General features: G+C 42.7%; 1 protein-coding gene across 3 annotated transcripts in view; it reads right to left on the reverse strand.

Moving 5' to 3' along the window:
* Window positions 1-12,738: 12,738 nt before the first annotated feature.
* SERPINB1 (serpin family B member 1) overlaps window positions 12,739-21,144 on the reverse strand; it is an 8,764-nt gene continuing 358 nt past the window's right edge. Inside the window, exons 1-7 of one of the 3 annotated variants that reach the window (XM_008692873.2) lie at window positions 20,922-21,084; window positions 19,959-20,134; window positions 17,625-17,762; window positions 17,004-17,121; window positions 15,868-16,010; window positions 15,610-15,777; window positions 12,739-13,690 (exon numbers count right to left, since the gene is read on the reverse strand). In XM_008692873.2, the coding sequence (XP_008691095.1) occupies window positions 13,289-13,690; window positions 15,610-15,777; window positions 15,868-16,010; window positions 17,004-17,121; window positions 17,625-17,762; window positions 19,959-20,126 (1,137 nt within the window). In that variant the 5' untranslated portion in view covers window positions 20,127-20,134; window positions 20,922-21,084 and the 3' untranslated portion in view covers window positions 12,739-13,288. Of the gene's footprint in view, window positions 13,691-15,609; window positions 15,778-15,867; window positions 16,011-17,003; window positions 17,122-17,624; window positions 17,763-19,958; window positions 20,135-20,790; window positions 21,085-21,144 lie in introns of those variants that run through there. The other 2 variants (XM_008692872.2, XM_040644989.1) reach the window with 2 other exon arrangements.

Below are 21,144 nucleotides of genomic sequence, written 5' to 3' on the forward strand. Positions count from 1 at the left end.
CCCCCCCCCCCCCCCCCCCCCGATCATGACACAAAGGCAGATGCTCAACTGAGCCACCCAGGTGCCCCTCATCTATTTTTGTTTCTATTTTCTGTTTGATTGATTTCAGCTCTTATATTACTTTTCTTTTGCTTACTTTGTGTTTATTTTGTTTTTCTTTTTCTTGTTTCTTAGGGATGGAAGCTTAGGTCATCAATCTGAGACCCTTCTTTTCTATTATAGACATTTGATGCTATTAATTTTCCTCTAAGCACCACTTTAGTTGCATACCATAAATTTCAATACATCATTTTTTCAGTTTCAAAATGAAATTCAGTTCAACATACTTTTTTATTTCTCTCTTTTTTTTTTTTCCTGCTCTAACCCATGGGGTACTTTCAAGTACACTGTTCAGTTTCTAAATATTCAGAGATTTTCCACATATCTTTTTGTTATTGATTCCTAATTTAATTCTGTTGTGGTCAGAAAAAAAACTTTATATGATTTATATCATTTAAAATATACGGAGCCTTGTTTTATGGCCCCAAATATGGTCTATCTTGATCAATGTGTCCTGTGTCTTGAAAAGAATTTATATTCTGCTGTTTTTGAATGGAGTGTTCTATAGATGTCAACTAGGTCCATCTGGTTCATAGTGTTATTCGAGTCTTCTGTATCTTCACTGATTTTCTGCATACTTGTTCTATCACTTATGGAACAACATATATTACAACCTTTAACTGTAATAGTTGGTTTATTATTGCTCAACGTATTCTGACTTTCTGTTATGTGCATAAACAGAAATGGGTTTTGGGGGGAAATCTATAATCCTTTACAACTCTGTGGCTATGCAGGATGGGAGAGTTGGTGAGGAAGAAGGAGGAATCCGAATAGGCCTGTACTTGTCTGGTATCTGTACATTCAGGTATTTATGTAAGTCACTGGATAAGGCCACCATAGTCAGAACCAACCCCAGGCCAATGTTTTTTTGTCTGTGAGTCAGGTCCATTGACTCTTCATTTTACTCAGAGCCAGTGTTCCCATGATCTCTATCCCACTCATATCTTGTTTCTAGATTCTCAATCCAACAAAGATATAAATGACTGATCCTCACTAAGATGTAAATGGTAGTAGCTAAAGACTATTATTCCTTCAGTAAGCATTTTTATTTTAAAGAGGACTTAGGGGCGCCTGGATGGCTCAGTCGTTGGGCGTCTGCCTTCGGCTCAGGGCGTGATCCCAGAGTCCTGGGATCGAGCCCCACATCAGGCTCCTCCACTGGGAGCCTGCTTCTTCCTCTCCCACTCCCCCTGCTTGTGTTCCCTCTCTCGCTGGCTGTCTCTCTCTCTCTGCCAAATAAATAAATAAAACCATAAAAAAATTTTTTTAAGAGAACTTAAATTTTTAAGATAACAGGATGTAGCTTAGTCATGGAATTTCAGGCATTCATCAGAGGATAAGCAAAATCTCTGGAGGCAGAGGAGCTGGAACCCTCAAGGAACAGCTGTAGGCCGTCAGCGTTTCTACTTGGCTTCCACCAGCCTGGTTTCAGGTACAGTAAGTGCTAAGTGCTTTCCCAAGTTTGAATTACAACTATTTAAGAATCTTAAACCATCCTTACAACTAAAGAAATGTGCCTTGTTGCTTTGTGGTCAAAGTACCACACTCTTCCTGCTCTCCAGGAAAATCCAGTTTTGACCCAATTCTTTACAGCATATGAATCTGAATCTGACGTTTTTCCCCTTTGCTGTCTCCCCAAATAACCGTATGCTCTGCCATAGGCCTCACAGGTTGTATTTTTAAATACAATTTGTCTCATAATACTTCAAATGCAAACCAAAGTTGAGATGCATTTACAGCAGTGAAACACCCAGCCTCTTATCTTATAATAAACCGAGACGATCTATCATTCTATTTCTTCTGCCTCATAATTCAGGAACATAAAGGGACTTTATTCTGTGTAGGAGGGAACAAAATAGGGATAGATTTGCTGAAGTTACAGAAACAATGATAAGAGGAGATATGAAATCAACAAGGAAACGGTTGCCAGGCAACATGCTTGGTTGTCAAAGAGATAGAGCTTTCTTCAATAATAACCCATGAGCAATCTTCAATAATGGCTCATAAATCTCTGAGCTAGAAAGTGTCTATGTCATGAGTGGGTTAAGGCAAATTCTTTTCCAAAGAACCAAAATATCCAGCTATCCCATTCCATTCCATAATATGAACCATGCTGTAAATGTAAGGCCCTGGGGTTATGCACATCTGAGGAGTGTAGTGTCCTTGCTAAGTGGAACATTTTGTGGCTTTTTTCTGTGGTTGTAGCCTCAGCTGTATGTAATATTTTTACTCAGCACAATGAACAGCAGTCACAAGATGCACCCAGATTGTGCCCAATGTCTTGTTTTTCAAGTAGGGCAAAGTCTTGCTGGTTTGATCACCAACATGTGGCCACTGAGTCCCATTCATAAACAGGACCGTGACCAGGCATGAAGACTGCAGGATGTTAGGGTTTAAAGGACACTTATAAGACATCGGGCCCACATTCTTCACTTTCCCAGGTGAGGAATGTGGCTTCTATGATTGATACACTAATGGCCATCTCCTTTTGCCCTTTGGGACTACTATTCCAAATAGAACCTGGTCTTTATGTTTGCAGTCCTCTGCAGCTGTGCTCCTCCTGTCCTTTTCCTCCATGAAAGGACTCTTTGACAGAGGATTCTGCTCTACTCATCCCTGGTCACCAGCCATTGGCACAGCACATTAACACATCATTTCACAGGAGTATTAATACATCAACTGAGCAATGATCTTCAAGACAAGGAGTTAATCATCATCAGCCAGAGGGTGTCTTAAACACATGCCCATCCCTATTTTCTATTGAATGCAATACGGTGGCTGAGAATCCAGACTCTGGAGCCAGACTGTCTAGGTTGAACATTGGCTCTTTGTGACCCTTGACAACTTGACTCTGTGCCTTGGTTTTGCCGTCTGTAAAACAAGAACATTGGTTATACCTAACTCATCAGATTGTTGAGAGGATTAAACAAGCTCTAAGTAAATAAGTAAGTTTAGAAAAGTTCCTGTCACATAAGCATTTTGTAGTATGAGATATTACCTTCTTTTTTTTTAGAGTTGAATCAATGTCAATATCATCATCGACCATTGCAAAGCAAATTCTCCCAGGGTTATGGATTGGAACTTGGAAGGGCTGTGTCAATGGGCAGGGTACAGGGTTGGGAGAGGTGGTGGTGGGAAGGGAAGCACCTTTTTTTTTCTTTTCTTTTCTTTGGTTTGTTTTTTTTTTTAAGATTTTATTTATTTATTTGACAGAGAGAGAGACAGCCAGCGAGAGAGGGAACGCAAGCAGGGGGAGTGGGAGAGGAAGAAGCAGGCTCCCAGCAGAGCATGGAGCCCGATGTGGGGCTCGATCCCAGGACCCTGGGATCACTCCCTGGGCCGAAGGCAGACGCTTAACAACTGAGCCACCCAGGCGCCCCCTGGGGTTTTTAATTTACTACCTGAGCCACTTGATCGCTGGGTTAGTGATTCTTAGCGATATAAATTAAGCAATTATCTGGCTTTTCCTCACTGGATTTTCTGTGTCAATGCTGATTTTGATTTACTTTTATTTCTTCTAAAGAGTAGCCAGCAAAGAAGTTTACCAAGAATGTTGCTCATTGTTGTAACAAAACTGGTCGAACTGCTCAGAAAAAGAAAACTTTCCTGCTTAACTGGTGACATTTGCTCAATTTAGAAGGCTTTCTTAACATCCAAGACAAAAGAGCAGACTAGAGAAAGAAAAATTCAAATAGGGTGAGAGTTCTTTATTATCCCATGGACACACAAAAGCCAAACACAGAGCTCGAAGGATGTTTTCTTCACAAGAGAAGTTGGTCATTCAAAATAGACTTATCAGGGAGCCTGGGTGGCTCAGTGGGTTAAGCGTCTGCCTTTGGCTCAGGTCATGATCTCAGGGTCCCGGGATCAGCCTGGAGTCCTGTCCTTGGGCTCCCTGCTCAGTGGGGAGTCAGTTTTACCCTCTCCCTCTGCTCCTCTACCCCTGACCCCTGCTCAGGCTTGCGTGCTCTCTCGCTCACTCACTCACTCTGCTTTCTCTCTCTCTCAAAAAAGTTTAAAAATTTTTTTTAAATAAAACACTAGTTCTTAGCAAGTGTCATTTATCAAAATATAGACTTTTTGAAGAGTTTTGTAAGTTTTATAGGCAACGAAAGATGATCCCTAGTTAGGAAATTTGATGGTTGCCATGACTGAACAAAAAAAAATATTACCCAAAAGAGAACTGAATGGTAAGGTGTGAATAAATCACCCAGTTCCAGGATTAACTGACCTCCCTTCCCCCTCCCCTTTTGGCCCCTGGGGCAAAATAAGTCACTTCTTTCTTTAGAAAATGCTTAGTCCCTCCCTCCATCCTGCCTCTTATACTTTATTGTGGTAATTTGTTTCTAGTACTTGTCTTCACAAACAGATAGTCACCTTCCAAAAGAATCATTTTGTCTCATTTATCTTTTAATCTTTCGCAGCTAAGCCAGGAGAGGCACACACACCGTGCCCATTCTCCACCTGTTGAGCAGTTGTGAGGACAGAGGACTTTCCATTTGGGTCCTGCTGGGGGAGATTTCCAGTCCCAGGAGAATCTTAGGACCACAGGGCCAACGATTCCTGAGAGGTCATCCACCCGGCCTCCGGTCCCTGATGCCTGGGCACGTAACTACCTCTCATGGTACACATCTTAGGGATATTATACTTTGGTCATATATGTTGCAAATATTTTCTACAGGTAGAAAACATTTATGAAATCAAATATGTAAATTTCTACTTTATGGCTTTGGATCTTTTGTCTTATGAAGTCTTTTCTCACTCAAAGGTTTTAAATATGTTCTCTGATGTTTTATTCCAGTACTTTTATTACTCTGTCTTCTTAATTTATAGCTTTATTTTTTCAGTTTAGGCCTTTAATCTATCTGAGACTGTTCAGGGTATGAAGTGGAGATGTATTTTTTTCCCCAAAGGTCATCCAATGACCCCAACACCCATTTAGTCCATCCTTTCTCTTGACTTAAGACACCACATTAATCATATAGCAAACTCCCACATATTCCCACAGATTCATTATTAGACACTGTCTTATTCTGTTGATTTGTCTATTTCTGAGCCAGAACCACACTGCTTACGTTACTGTAGGTCAAGTTTTCTCTCATTTTTCCCTCTTTTTTCAAAAGAACTTTTCCTGTTTTACTCATTTACTCCTCCAGGATAACCTTATAATTAGTTTGTCAAATTGGGGTTTTGATTGGAATTACATTAGAATCATGGATTAATTTGGGGCAATTCTTGCGTTGGCCACATCGATTCTGTCTTATAATAATGGTTGCCATAAGTCATGATTTTCCTGTCTTCTACTCAAGTTTCATGGTTTCCTTTCTACTCTTGCACCTCTACTAATTCCTAGATATTTTCTAATTTTGTTGATATGGTAAATGGATTTCTTCATTACAATTTCTAACTTACTCTTGTGGTTAAATTTCTATTGAATTTTTGTAAATTTACCTGGAATCTTGCTATCCTGTTGGTCTCATTATAACTAATAAGTTCAAATAGTTTGCTAATTGATCCTCTAATTGCTAGGTATCTTCTTTCTCCTTTTGTAATCTTCATATTTTAGTTCTCCTTCTTGACCCATTTCAGCATGTGGAATATCTAGAAAAATGTACAATAACGTTGGTGATAATAGGTCTTGCTTTGGTCTTGACTTTAATGGAAATGCTTGTAAGATCTTAACACTAAGCATGATGTGGTTTTCTAGCAGAAATTTCTTATCAAGTTAAATGTTGTTAAATGCTTTTCTGGTATTTATCAAAATAAGTATTTTTTTTTCTTTTTGGAATTCTTGTAGGCTTTCTTTTATATTGTTTATTCTTATTTCATTTTTACTATATTTCTTCTTACATTGTTTTTCTTCTTGGGATTAGTAATTGGGTCATTATGACATATATTACCAGGTTATCTAATGCTGAATTGTTCTTGCTTTCATAAGCATAGATCCACCTTAGTTATATCTATTAAAAAATGAGTGGGTAAGTAAATTATAGTCTATCTATACAATGAAATACTGGTTGGCATTAAAAGGGAATGAAGTGATACATGTAACAACATGGATGAATCCCCAAATCATGCCAGGTGAAAAGTCAAAGACAAAAAGCACCTCTTGTATGATTCTATTTATTTTAAATTCTAGAATAGACAAAAGTGACATAAATAGTGACATAAAAAAATCAGTGGGTGCCTGGGGTGACAGAAGTGTTCTATCTATCGATCGGGGTGGTGGTTTCATGCATATACACATTTGTCAAAATTCCTTGAACTTTATGCTTTGAACGGGTGATTCAATGTAAACTATGCTTCAGTAAGTTGATAAATAAGAACAAAATCTATGTTATTGCCACAGTCTTGCAGCCAAAAGTTGTGCTGCTTAGTCCTTGAGTCACTTCCGTTTGGCTTCCATTGCCACCGCTGCGTCAACATTCCCTTGCTAAGGCCCCCGGTGACTTCCATGTTGCTAGTCACAAGGGCAGTTCAGTCCTCGCCTCCCTTGCCCTCTCCTGAATTGGACGCAGTTTGTCCACTTCCTCCTCCTCGAAGCTCTCCCTTCCTGCGGGTCTGCTCACCACTCCCTCTCCTGTTCTTTCCCATCTCGTAGGCTCCTTCTCTCAGGCATCCTTTGTTGGTCCTCACTCACTGGCCGGCTGGCCCTGAATGTCAGCACCTCCGGGCTCTCGGCCCCCGCCCCCTCCCCGGGCACTCTCCTCTCCCTTCGCTTCACGCCAGGCAGCCTCATCCATGATAAACATGGCTGAACCTCTGTAATCAGACTCCCAGCTTTCTCACCAGAACTGCTCTTCCTCCCATCTTCCCATCCCTGTCCATTCACCCGGTTGCTAGAAAGCTGGAAGAAAACTTTGATAATTCATTTTGTCTCACCCTCCACAATTTACCTCCTGCAAGATGGCTTCTTCCAAGTGTGTCTCAAATCCACCTCTTGATATCCACCTTCACTGGCCCCTGCTAGAAGCCACTCTCATCTCTCACCCCTGGGAGAGCCCCTAAGTAGCCCTCAGACCCCCACTCCTGGCTACCCTCAACGTGTCTTCACATGCCGGGCACAGTACATGCTTCTCATGACCTATCTGCTCTAAAACACCTCAATAGCCACGAGCGCATAGATTTTCACTCTGGTTTGTTTGTTTGTTTTAAGATTTTATTTATTTATTCGACAGAGAGAGAGACAGCCAGCGAGAGAGGGAACACAAGCAGGGGGAGTGGGAGAGGAAGAAGCAGGCTCATACCGGAGGAGCCTGATGTGGGGCTCGATCCCATAACGCCGGGATCACGCCCTGAGCCAAAGGCAGACGCTTAACCACTGTGCCACCCTGGCACCCCTCACTCTGTTTTTTAACTGTTTTGTCTTTAGTACCTAAAACAGGGTATGGGACCTACTAGGGTGAATGGAGTAATTGCACTTAAGATAGAAACCTCCAGGTCCTCCCTGCCTTCAGTGCTCTGCGTGACCCAGGCTCTCCTCTCCCTAGACATATTCCCCTTGTTCTTCCCTTTACTTGTTTATCTCCAATCACACCATCCTGATTTTTCCCCTAATCTTGTGCCTTTGTTCATATTCTTCCCTTTGCAAGGGGAGCACCTACCTGCTCCTGGATTAGCTGTGCTTTGGGGCTTCACAACTCTTTCAACAGTGCACGCAGGGATAAGTGTATCCAGAAGGGGGAGTAGATATCAGAATACATACACTGATAACAAGATAATCACAGACCAGCTAATTACCAGTTTACTAAATAATGTAGAAGAAAAAGCTTCCCAGAATGTTGGCACTCTATATCGAAGACAACCCCTTGGGTTGCAATATAGGGAAAAATATGAGCAAAAGCACAGGATTAAGGTGCCAGCAACCAAATTGGTACCATTGCTATCCAATCTGTCAGTTAACCAAATGAGCTATTGGAGAACTATTATATGAACTAGACATAAACTACCCCAGGGCAGGGGTCTTACTGGGTTCATTGTCCATTGTTGCATCCTTAGAGTCTAGGCCAGAGCTTAGCACATGATATAGGGAGAAGGAAAATTAGTTAGAAAAACGAGTGAATGAAATTAGAGCAAAGAGAATTGATTTGAACACTCTTAAGAAATATGCCATGCTATTATCGTGGTTCAATGCAAGATGGTGAACCTTGAATATGAAGGACTTTACCTGTTCTAGACTAACGATTTTTCTGGAGTTAATGTATTTTTACTTTAAAAAACCCACAAAGATTAAAACACATTAATTTTTTTTAAAGATTTTATTTATTCATTTGACAGAGAGAGAGACAGCCAGCGAGAGAGGGAACACAAGCAGGGGGAGTGGGAGAGGAAGAAGCAGGCTCATAGCGGAGGAGCCTGATGTGGGGCTCGATCCCAGAAAGCCGGGATCACGCCCTGAGCCGAAGGCAGATGCTTAACGACTGCGCCACCCAGGCGCCCCAGAAAACATTAATTTTTTAAAAGTAGTTCAGCAAGTAATGTAGGACATGAACGATAATAACAAATTAATGAGTTTTAAAGGCATAAAAGTCCTGGAGCACCTGGGGGGGCTCAGTCAGTTAGGCGGCCATCTCTTGGTTTCAGCTCAGGTCATGATCTTAGGGTCATGAGATGGAGCTCCACGTCCACGCTAAGCAACCTGCTTAGGATTCTCTCTCTTCCTGTCCCTCTGCCCCACCCCCTCCACTCACACTCTTTCTCTCTCTAAAAAAAATTAAAAAATAAAATAAAAGTATGTAAGTCCTTGCAGTAATACAGTTATGTCTCGTGAAAGCAATTGAAAATTTTAAATAGCTCTTATTTTGCCTTGATAGAAAACACCTGAGTTTACCTGAAAATAGAGGGGAAAATCTTACCCAATTTCCTAACTATCTCAGCTAATGTATCACATTTTGTATAGAGAACTAAAATTTGCAGTGCATATTCGGTCTTTGAAAACTGACCTTTTAAAATACTGTACAGTGATCACATATTTAAATCGTTCATTTACAGGGAAACTCATTTATCTGCTGAGGCGAAATATCTCATTACCAGGATTTGTCGTAACACGGTTACAAACTGAAGGAAGGGCTCCTGCAAGAGCTCTTTGAAAACCTCTTTCAGTAACATCCTCTTGTTCTTCCTGTGCTCTGCTTTTTTTTTTTTCAGTTGTCCCTCCCACGTACTAGAAAATCACCTTTGTTCCATGACACACGTGCGGTTTCACACTACAAATTTTTCTTTGGCAGTCTAACTTTGAGCTGATTCATTCACCCCACATCATTCCATTCACACCCTGTAGACTGGGCCCCTGTCACGGCAGCTACTGACCGTCTGATCTTTTTTCAGATCAGAAAGTGTCTGATGTCAAGTTCTGTCTGCGTGATTAGAACCCGGGCGTTTGGATGAAGAAATGCTTCCAAGCTGCACCTGTTCACGAGCCAGCCACCTCTCCAAGGCTGAAACGCAGCAGATCCTTCTTCAGCGCCCCCAGCTGGTTTTTTTTAAATGACAAATTCTTCCTCCAGCATATTTCTCGTCCCCAATCAGAGCATTGTTTGTAGTGATCTCAGCTACCGGCAGTGACATCGGAGGCGAGCAGGGTGCAGAACTCGTGCGGTGGAAAGATGGTAACTCACCAGGTTCTACTGAAATGCCCTTTACCTCCTGTCTCTAAGCAATTCCAGGTTATTCTCTGCCTTTCCAAGAGCAAGTTTATTTGTGATTGTAAACTTATTGAAGATTTCCTTTTCAGTGGCTGAGATGGGCAGCTGAGAATGGAATTGTAACGTTAATATTGCAGGGCACAATCTCCAAGACTCGCTGAGAATGCATTTCTCATCCCTCTGGGTGAGACGAGATGGTGACACTCCGGGACTTTTCAGCTCATGATGAATCAGGGTGATCTCAGCACTGTGGAGCTTTGAGCCCCCATCCCCATTCTGCTTCTCACCTGTAGAACAAAGACAGCAACCCCTACCTCATGGGGTTGGTGTTAAAGTCATGTATGGAGCACCGAGGCTGCCCCGTGTCATTCCTCATGAAGTTCGAGTGAGTCTCTCCCTGACCTAAACTAGAAGAGTAGTTATGGGCAGATGAGAGTTCTGGGTTACAATCTTAGGATAGATTTCTGAGTGAGGAAGAGTTGAGGATGGTGAGAACATGGCAGTAATCTGCTAAAAGAAACAGACCAGGGTAGAAATCGCCTGATTTGACTTTTGATGATGTTAAAAGCCCTCTTGATATTGTAATCCCCAACCACATTCCCCTTCTTTCCCTCCTCGAGATGGGCTGCCAGTTTCTTTGGGTAATCGAAGACAGCATTTCTGATATATCAAAACTCTGAAGATATTTGGAAGCCAGTTCTCCAAAGCTGTACCTTCACAAAATCTGGCTGTCCTAACCATATTTTTTTTAGTTCTAGCCTAGGAGAGAAAGAGAGAAAGGCTTCAGATTTGGAACCCTGCCTTTGGGGACATTCTCTCAGACCACTACAAAGATGTTCCCTCCTTGGGGCACTGGCCTACATCAAAAGACAAGAGGCTTGTCTTTTCACTCTCAATGGTGCGTGATACAGGACTGAAGTTCTTGATTTTTGCTTGGCCCAATTTATCATAAAAAATGTCCAAATGCCACAACTTCTTAATCCAGTCATCTGTTGAAGGGCATCTCGGCTCCTTCCATGATTTAGCTATTGTGGACAGAGCTGCTATGAACATTGGGGTGCATATGGCACTATTCAGCTATCAGAAAGAACGAGTTCTCAACATTTGCTGCAACATGGACGGCACTGGAGGAGATAATGCTAAGTGAAATAAGTCAAGCAGAGAAAGACAATTATCATATGATTTCTCTCATCTATGGAACCTAAGAACTAGGAAGATCGGTAGGAGAAGAAAGGGATAAAGAAAGGGGGGGTAATCAGAAGGGAGAATGAAGCATGAGAGACTATGGACTCTGAGAAACAAACTGAGGCTTCAGAGGGGAAGGGGGTGGGGGATTGGGATAGACTGGTGATGGGTAGTAAGGAGGGCACGTATTGCATGGTGCACTGGGTGTTATACGCAACTAATGAATCATCGAACTTTACATCAAAAACCAGGGATGTACTGCATGGTGACTAACATAATATAAAAAAAATTTTTTTTAATGTCCAAATGCCTAGAAATAAATTTAACAAAAAATTGTGTGTGTGTGTGTGTGTGTCCTGTTAAGAAATCACAAGTTCATGAACATATATTTGTATATGACCTTCTGAAAGTTTTATTGTTTTGCTCTCATAGGTAAGTCCAGCTGATACTAATATCTGTTTAGCTTCAAGGCAGGAATCAACTTGAGTTGTTTTCCATGCGCGTGCCCAAATATTCCAGAATGATTGAAAATTTTCTCCCTTCACTTCCAACTTTGAAGTGCCATGTTCGTTATAGCTATGATGACCGTATGACTTATTACCCAAATTGGTTCAATTTTCAGAGTAAAAGAGGGCATTGATGTTAATTATAAGTCTCGATTCAATTAAGTATGTTCTCTCACCTGGTTCTTCAAGACTGTCTTGGATAGTCTTGGTCTTTTATGTTGTATAAATACTAGGACCACTTGCCAGGTTCCACCAAAAATATCTGTAGCTTACATGTATTTCTATGGTATGTGTACCACATATCTTTCCATCCTTTTCCTTGCAAACTCTTATTTTTAAGTTATGGACATATTTCCTATAAACACCAGATAGTATTTTTCCAATCTAGCCTAACTATCTTTGTCTATTAACTGGCACAGTTAGCCAATTTACATTTTAAGTAGTTACTTAAATATTTGGAGTTTAAAATACCATCTTGGTGTTTGTCATGCCTGCTTTGTGTACCTTTCTCTCTCTTTTCTCTCTTTTTGGATTGATTGATTATTTTTTGTTATTCCCTTTTCCTCTTTGGTTTATTTTGAAAGTTATAAACCCTTTTACTATTCTTCTGGTGGTTACCTTAGACTATAAAACAGGCATCCCTGACTTATCAAAATAGAATGTAATCGTAATTGTACTTTTATTCTCTTCCCAGACAATGCAAGGACTTTTGAATTTTTACCTTATTTCCTTCCAGAAGAAGAAAAGAAGGAGGGAAAGCTTGCCTACAATAGATTTGCTAAAATGTTTTTATTCTGTGGACTATCTTACTATCATCACAGATGTCAGTACATTCAGGCCAAGAACTCCGTATTTTGTTCTTGGCTTGTCGAAGATCCAAGAGGACAAGAAGAGGACTGAGATGAAGCTGGCTTATAGAATCTTAGGAAAATTTATTAAGCAGCCCGCTAGTTTTGTGGGAACAAGAAAATGCAGCATTTCAAGCCTCATTCCAAGGAGTACGTGTATACTAATCCGAGCGCAGCCCCCCACCCCCACAGCACTGCATAAAGCCATCCCGTTGCCATAATAAACCTATATCACCTGATGGGCATCAAGAACCTTCATCAGAAAACATGCAAGAAGATGGTTAACAAGCGAGATCTTGGCACCCCCTCTTCGCTTAACAGTCTCTCCCACTATATTATCCTTTCTGTCATTTCTTGGCATCTTTTATGATAAGACACCCACTTCTTGACTCCGTGTGATCCCACACAAGCGCCACATCAGGTAGGATAAAGGAGAACAAAAAAGGGAAGGCAGGCTATCACCAGGTGGCTCTTTAATAGCTTGAAAGAATAACAGCAACAACCAAAAATACAAATCTTGAAGAACAAGGGATCAGAAATATCGCCCAAGGCGAGTTTGCCTTCATAACCCAGGCCCTTAATTGAGGCTCTATATTTCAATTGAGTGTCCGTTTTTAAGCCTCCCTTCCACAATCAGTGTCTCTCTATTTGGGCTTCCAAAATTCTGTCTGTAAAATAAATTACAGTATGATCAGGATTCCTTTGGCTATCAGGCGAGCACAGCGACTTCACAGGCTACTACACTGTCAAGAATTTACACATCTGATTTTTTGCTTTTTTTTTTAATTTCAAAAGCAATCACTTGACTTTGTCAATATAAAAAAAAAGGAAAATCGATACCTGTGCCAAAGTTCATGGGTGTACGTAAACAGTGAGGAGCTGAACTTACAAGGGAAATTAAAGATCTGTTTCGGGATGGGAGTGGTATTGGCAAAGATGTATGAAAACTGCCGCCATGGAAAGTGCAGGTAACAAAGCTCTAAGCTTGACCTTGTTTTTCCAGTCTCTAAGGGGAAGAAAGTCTGCCCAAGAACAGGATGTTGGATGAGGGATTGTGCCGAATGAAGAAAATGAACGGATGGTCAGCAACAAAGTTTTCCTCGTGCATCATCATGGCGAAGGTGGCAATGCCTGCTGTGGCGGCTGCCGCCTCGGTGCCCTCTTCATTCACTTCCACAAAGGACTTGTGGACAATTTTTGATATGAAAAGATCCCTGGCCCCTGACATGCCGGACAGATCAGCCTTGCTATTAAAGAGATCCTGGACACCCAGGTGGGCTAGGTGGGAGTTGAGGTTGTAGCTCTCTTCCAGCTTGAACTTGGGCAAGTGGACGTTGACTTCAACACGATCCAGATTCTCAGCTTTGGTCCACTCGCACAGTTTTTCCAGAGTCAACTGTTCCTCAATCTGGAAGGAGAATGAGCAAAAAGAAGAGGTGAAAATGATTTTACGTAAGTAAGCTAATAAAGCATTATTGAAATGAATGGACCCATTGAATCAGTTGCTAATTAGTGTCCTCTGTGTCTTGTGCCAACACAGATTCCATTAGGAAGATGTCATTTCTTTCCAGTGATTGGTGATAATATAACAGAGCTGTGTTCCAGGCCATCAAGGGCCCAAGTACAGGAACTCTGGACACTGCGTCTATCAAGTATCCCTCCACCTCCCTACCCATGCACTCATCTACCCACCGATCCATCCACCCGGGACTCACTAAGCCCCTACCACACTAGCTTACTGTGATAGGCCATGATGACTATATTCCTTAAACAGTCAAGTGGTACAAGGGAAAACTTAAAAGCTTTCTTCTATTTATTCTGAACCCCACTGATCACAGTGGTTATCTGTGAACCTCACGGAGCTGAAGGAACCTCTAATAGACTTAGCTCCTAGGTAAAAATAGAAAAAGACCTAGTTCCTCATTAAAAAGGGAGTAATAAGAGTACCGACCTTACAGCACTGTGGGAGTATTAACTTAGTTACCATATATAAACTACCTGGTACATTGTAGGTGCTACCCTAAACGACAGCTGTTCTCATTACCCTTATAATTACTATTTTGGACTAGAGCAGAACCATTACCCACTTGTTCTACTGATGCTGATTTTCCTTTTCATGAGGCTAGAGACTTTCTTTTTATAATCAGAGAAAAAGACAAATATGGAGATACAATGGAAAGAAGGAACACATTGATTCTCATACATACTGTATACAGGGAAATGGCTAATATTAGACCCCTTCCTGAAGGCAAGTTTGATCAGGGACAGGGTAGAGAAAAACGACATAGCAGCCTAGAGGCACTGAAGAAAAACCATAATCTTTTTTTTTAAGAGTTTATTTATTTATTTAGAGGGGTAGGGTAGGGAGGGAGAATCTCAAGCAGATTCCATACTGAGTGGAGAGCGTAACGCAGGGCTCAATCTCAAGACCCCAAGATTGTGACCCAAGCTTAAAGCAAGAGTCGGATGCTTCACCGACTGAGCCACTCAGGTACCTCGAAAAACCATAATATTCAGTTTTGCCTAGTTTGAGCCCCGGCAAGAGATGACACAGCCCTTAAATGACACAGACGGGAACCTCATACAAGGTGCACATGAGAAGACAGCCCGAGCGCTCAAGCCAACACGTCACAGGAGGCTTGTTCTACTGTGTAGCTATTGGAAATGTAATTCACAACCATACGAATTGCAGCGAGGATGAGCGGTGAAATAGGGTTTTACAGGATGCCATGAACTTAGCTACTAGACTGCTTGGGGGTTTTTAGTATTAAAAAATTTGTTTTAATAAAACCATCTTCAGGGGTGCCTGGGTAGCGCAGTCGTTAAAGCGTCTGCCTTCGGCTCAGGGCGTGATCCCGGCGTTATGGGATCGAGCCCCACATCAGGCTCCTCTGCTATGAGCCTGCTTCTTCCTCTCCCACTCCCCCTGCTGTGTTCCCTCTCTCGCTGGCTGTCTCTCTGTCATATAAATAAATAAAATCTTTAAAAAAAATAAAATAAAACCATCTTCATTTTATTGCACTTTCCCCCAAAGTTCTTCTAAGAGCGTTTCCACGAGCTGCCGCTGACCCGTGTTACATGTAGTACACATGTTTAAATGTTCTCCGCCACAACTGTTCCCTGACAGTAGCTGAAAATGTAAACTTAGGGCTTCGGAGCAGTAACGTCCACGAGCTACTTGACAAAGGAATGACAAAGGATTGCAAAGGAAAGTAACATCCGTAAACACATACCAAGCACCGACCGCTAGCACCACGCACCACTACCCCACACGGCAGAATGGACACGCCAGGAGGAGCCATGAAGCACGAAGCTGGGAGCTGTTACCTTCTTGAGACCCGTGGACTCATCCTCGATGTCATCGGGCAGCAGGATAATCATGCTGAGCTCCCTGCCCCGGTAAGGCAGTTCCAGCACCCGGCACTTAAGGTCCTGGATGTAGCCAAATGGGAATTTCTTCTTCTGATACATCATTTTCACGGTTTTTTTGTCTTTCTGAACAGTTGGGAAAAAAACAAATCATTCACATTTTTATCCGCATTCTCGTCGAGTGAAGAGTAAGTTTAGGCAATTACCTCACCTCACCTTATTCAATCGGAACGGCGTATCGACAGTGTCTTCCTTCCCGAACTCGTCCTCCCAGCTGCCTTTGAAATAGATGGCATTCACCAGCACGAGTTTCGTCATGCTGTCAACCACACCTGCAGCCAACAGTTCCGGAATTTTCCCTAAAACGATACAGTTAGCTTTTTTAAAAATCCACATATCAGAATTCCAAATTGGAACGGACATTTGATTAGCACTGAAATGCAATCCAAAAGCATATTCTGTACTTAATTTTTCTTTCACATGGTATTAAGTTAGGAAAGCCCTCTACCAGTGTGTTTTTACTTTAAATAAGCCAACGGAAGGGCTCACGGGCTAAAACGGGGAAATTCTCCTTTTCGGGAGTGTATGGTACACAATGAGCTTTATTTCGAGAATGACCATTCTTTTTCAGAAAAAAAAAAAAAGATCCTGAACGAAAATATTTTTAGTCAGTAGTAAATCACTTTTTCAAATCCTCTAAGTAGAAGCCTACTCTCACAAAAAAAAAAAAAAAAAAAGATTTTAGTAACGATCCAAAAGGTAGGACAGTTACTCCACTGAAAATGGGATCCACCCGTGACCACAGCGTGGCCATGACCAATTCTTTGCATAGAAGACAGGTGTTCTGCAGGTGCCCTGACTCCTCCCACAACTAGGTTAGCGAGAGTTGTGCTCAACAGTCCCAGCTACCATCCCTGGTTTCTTAGATGGGAAGTGGATAAAAATTATTTATGACCACAGCAGTTCGTGAATATTCGTTTGCAAGTATTAGGGTACTTCTTTCCAAGTGCGCATAAAATAATCCGGGCCAGGCTGGACATCCCTCAAATTTGTTATCCTTTTATTCTACATTCAATGTGAGTTTTCATTTTAAAATGGACGTTGGGAACTTATGGGGGAAAACGTATTTAGCTGCTTCAGTTAAATCACGCTAACGTTTCCTCCGTGAGGAATTTCTATGTGTGAACACTGTCCCACTGGGCAGTGCACAGTTCATTCCCAGGATGAACTCCAGGATTCCCAGGGTCAGGAAGAGGGAACAGGAAACAGGGAGAGGCAATCAGATGCAGGTGGGGAAGCCGGCAGGAGAAGAACGTCAGTGTGTAACGATTACGTTCTGCCTGGTCTCTTACCTTCTGTCTGCCCTTTGACCCACTCATTAATCACCTTCCTCGAATCTTCAGAGGCTTTTTGAAAATCCACACTGGCCAATTCAGCACCATACATTTTCTGAGTTGAAGTTAGGAACTCCTGTTTAAAAAAAAAGGAAATGTCATGAATAACTCCTACTGCATACAGAGTTTCTTTAAAGCAGAAATGGTCCTAAAAGGTACAAATTGCATTATAACAACAAAAAAAAAAATTCTAACTTTATACTTTTTTTATTATGGTAAAAAAGAATACATAACATTAAATTTACCATCTTAACCATTTTTTATGTATAGTTCAGTAGTTTTAGTGTTGTGTAAAATTTACCAATTCTTTTCCAATATTTGGCTAACATTTTCATAAATAAGCAAATATTGATTGCACTTGGAAATGAATTACGGAATTCACTCCTGCTTTAGTAAAACAGTCAGGATCGATCTTTTCCCTGTGAAGAAATAGGAGTGCTGTCTGTCATATGTTCTCATTCTGTATCATTTTTCTGAATTTTTATAAAAATTAAAACTGATTTCTATGACTTGGTTATGCTAGGGGAAAAAATCTGCATTGTCTAGTGAGTTTTTGAACAGGAAGTACAAAGTACTTACAGGGAGGAAATTATACGTCTTCTCTCCATATAACCTATTAGCAAGTTTCAGGATATAGGGAGCTCCACGTTTGTTGATATCAGCGTTCAGACTCTGAAATCTTGAATGAATCTCCTTAACCGTATCAAAATGGAGAGTCTAAAATAAAGAAAACATGCTTTCTATAACCACTTACTTAGAAATAATAAGGTGATTCCTTGGCATTTGCTTCCGTCAAATTAAATTAATGTGTTTTTTTTTACTAATTATTCATGGTCCACAGCCTCATGTTCTATTAATTTCTCATTGGTGAACAAATAATAGAGAATCCAAAATGTATAGCTTTGTGAAATGCAATAATTACAACATTAGAAACTGCTTTTACACCACGTTTTGTTATAATTCTAGTTCTACAATATGAGTGGTTAATAAATTCAGTGTTTATACAAGTCTGCTTTTGTCCCAAAGAAAATCATAAATGGTATGTTCATGCGCTTATCTTGCATCTAATATAATTTCACTGAACGTTCTCAGAAATAAACACTAACAATACGAGTCATGACTTATGCAGGAACACAAAGATATTGCAGGTAGAGGGATTTTTTATATACTATTAGCATCAGTAACTCACTTATTTAAAAATAACTTCTTTAAACTTAACATTTGGCAAAGTTTAGTTCTTCACGTATCAGTTACAAATCAAGAGTCCCTTTATGGTTTCATGAGGCCTGGGCTGGTTCTTTGCTTTTAAGACACAGAGAACCCACCTAAGTGTACAAAGTTCACTTACTCACCAAGATACAGAATGTTTGCACAGTCGCTATGATCGCCCTGCTCCAACGGAAATGGGAGTGGGGGAGGACCTTCAAACTATTCTTTGCTGAAGGCATGAAGTCCCTGGAAAGCTTCAAACTAGGAGCTGATAGAGGGTCCCTGGGCGGCTCAGTCCATTAAGTGTCTGCCTTTGACTTGGTTCCTGAACCTGGAGTCCGGGGATCCAGCGCCTGCACAGTATCTGGCTCCCTGCTCAGTGGGGAGTCTTCTTCCCCCTCCCCCTCTGCTCCTCTCCCTACTCCTGTTCTCTCTCTCTCAAATAAATAAATAAAATTGAAAAAAAAAAAAACTAATATTACCCTGTTAGGGGCAACTAGCAATTAGTACAAGTAGATTTTTGAAAATTTTAAAATGCTTTCTTATCTGCAGTAATGAAGATGACTGGTTCTCCATAAAGTACAGTAATAGAAGCTTTGCAGCTGGAACAGTCCATAAACTTGAATCCAGGGCTGGACCTTCCCTAGCAGCAGGTGCCATGTCCTTTGTGACTGGTACATTCGAAAGCCCTTCACTTTCGGCACTCCTTTCCACCAGATTCCAAGGAGAGCCAGAGTCCCCCTCTCAGAATGGAAGAACACCTAGCACAGAAGTGCCCTCCACCCTCACCAAGGACAGGAGGAAGGCATCGCCACTTCTCCTGCGGAGAGAGGGACCCAGAGAGGGACCTGCCACACCCCCAAGGGCTTGGTCCTGCACCGGCAGAGGCCGGGCTTGGCCGCTCCCTCCCTGCAGGGCCCTCCTGCTCACACAGGCGAGCTGTGTCACAGCCACACTCGGTGTCAGGCCCAGGGCTAGGCGGAGGCAATACGGAATCACACACTCGCTTTGTCCCCTCAGAAGGGCGCCACTGCCAACTTCTCCACTGTGGTGCATTTCCTATGTGTCATTATGCTCAAAAGTAACATTACATAACAGGCTTTATTCACGAGTGGCGGGTCATCACACGCAAAGCAGATACTGGAAAATCCTCGTCCAGGAAGACACGCTGCGGCTTACAGGAAAGCTGCCCAGCCACAGGCACACCGCAGGGGTTTCGTCAGCTTTCCTCCCTGCCGTCCCCTCAGCCACACAAAAAACTGTGCCGGGCGCATAGCAGGTGCTCGGGAAAGACTGGGTCGTGAAGGAAAGCCTGCATACAAATGGATTGTTCTTGGGGCTTCTTCTGAAATTCTGACCTCACCATGTATGGTTGTTGAACACAGAAAATACAGTAATAAAAACACACTGTAAGAGGGGCGCCTGGGGGGCTCAGCGGGTGAAGCGTCTGCCTTCGGCTCAGGTCATGATCCTGGGGGCCCTAGGATCCAGCCCCATGTAGGCTCCCTGCTCAGTGGGGAGCCTGCTTCTCCCTCTGCCGTCCCCCCACCCTTTGCCCTCTCTCTCAAATAAATAAATAAAATCTTAAAAACACACATACACACACTGTTAGAGCTCAAAGCTTTGCACAACTTCTCAGTTCAGACTGGACATTAGCAAGGAGACACAAGAGAAAGCAGGCTGGTTTTGTTCGTTTCTGCTGACCTTGGACACCTGTGCTGCGGTATTGCCTCGAGTCCCCAGAAAGATCATGGCCAGCGCCGAGGAAATGCTTAAGGGAGAGATGAAGATGTTCCCAGTAGGATTGTCCTTGTTCAAAGAGCGGAACAGGTCCACGGCGAAGTGGGTGTTGGCGGTGCTCAGCTGCTCCATGGTGAAGGCTACGACAGAACAGAGGCCCCGCGCTGCCCACTGCCCACACCAGCAATGAGGCAGCCCGCATTTCCCCATCTCTTCCTCGGCTGGTGCCAAGGAACGTCCTGGAACTTGTTGTCTCTCTCTCTATTTTCAGGAAGGCAAGACCCTTCCCCATGCACACGAATGCGGGACTGGGGATGACCGGCCAGGGATTTGGTAGGGACACAGGACCAGGGCACCCTAAAGGGCTCTGGCCTGGCAGACAGGTGAGTCTGAGAAGTGGCCCGTACTGAACCCTTCCTGCTAAGTTTAGGAGCACACACGTTTCTGTGCCCTCGGTTCAAGTCTCTAGATTCCTCTGGGCCATGAATCCATTGTCCATATTTACCTGAAATAAGACTTTTTCTACTAGGAAATCATAACTACCTACCTACGCACTAAAGCAAATTCCACTGAAGTAAATACACTTGTCCTCATTACTGAGATTCATTCTAACGTTTCCCGAGGTTAAGAATCCCAAGCTCCAGAGCTAGTGCTGGATGTGAGAGTTGAAAAGCAACACAGGTCCCAGGGTTAAGCCGGGCAGCCCGACAGGGAGAAGGTGACAGCCGTCCTCTCTGTCACTCTTGCAACAGTTAGGGGCACCTGGCCTTGGATCTCAGCTCAGCCACCCACTTACCCCTCGTGACTTCTCACAGAGCCTTAATGTCCCCACAGACAGGCCAGGAAGACGACTAGCTGTGCCGGCCGCTTAGCGGGTAAGGAATAAGCTACGTTACTGTTGCTGATAAAGCATCTCTGGGTCCTGACCTCCTTTCCCTTCCTCCGATCGCGATCGCGGAAAGGAGAAGCGGGCTCCTCCGGGCCGCGCTGCCTGGAAACTGCCACAAACAGCTCAGGCAAGACGGGAGAACCGGAAGAAAAACACTCAGATCCCGGCGCATACTGATTCCAGCGGCCACACCCGGACCTCGCCGGCCAGGCCCAGCGCCCGGGACGCGGAGCGGGGCGGGGGGGGGGGGGGGGCCCGGGG

The sequence above is a fragment of the Ursus maritimus genome, unplaced genomic scaffold (assembly GCF_017311325.1).
Source record: "Ursus maritimus isolate PB19 unplaced genomic scaffold, ASM1731132v1 scaffold_30, whole genome shotgun sequence".
Taxonomy (NCBI): Eukaryota; Metazoa; Chordata; class Mammalia; order Carnivora; family Ursidae; genus Ursus; species Ursus maritimus.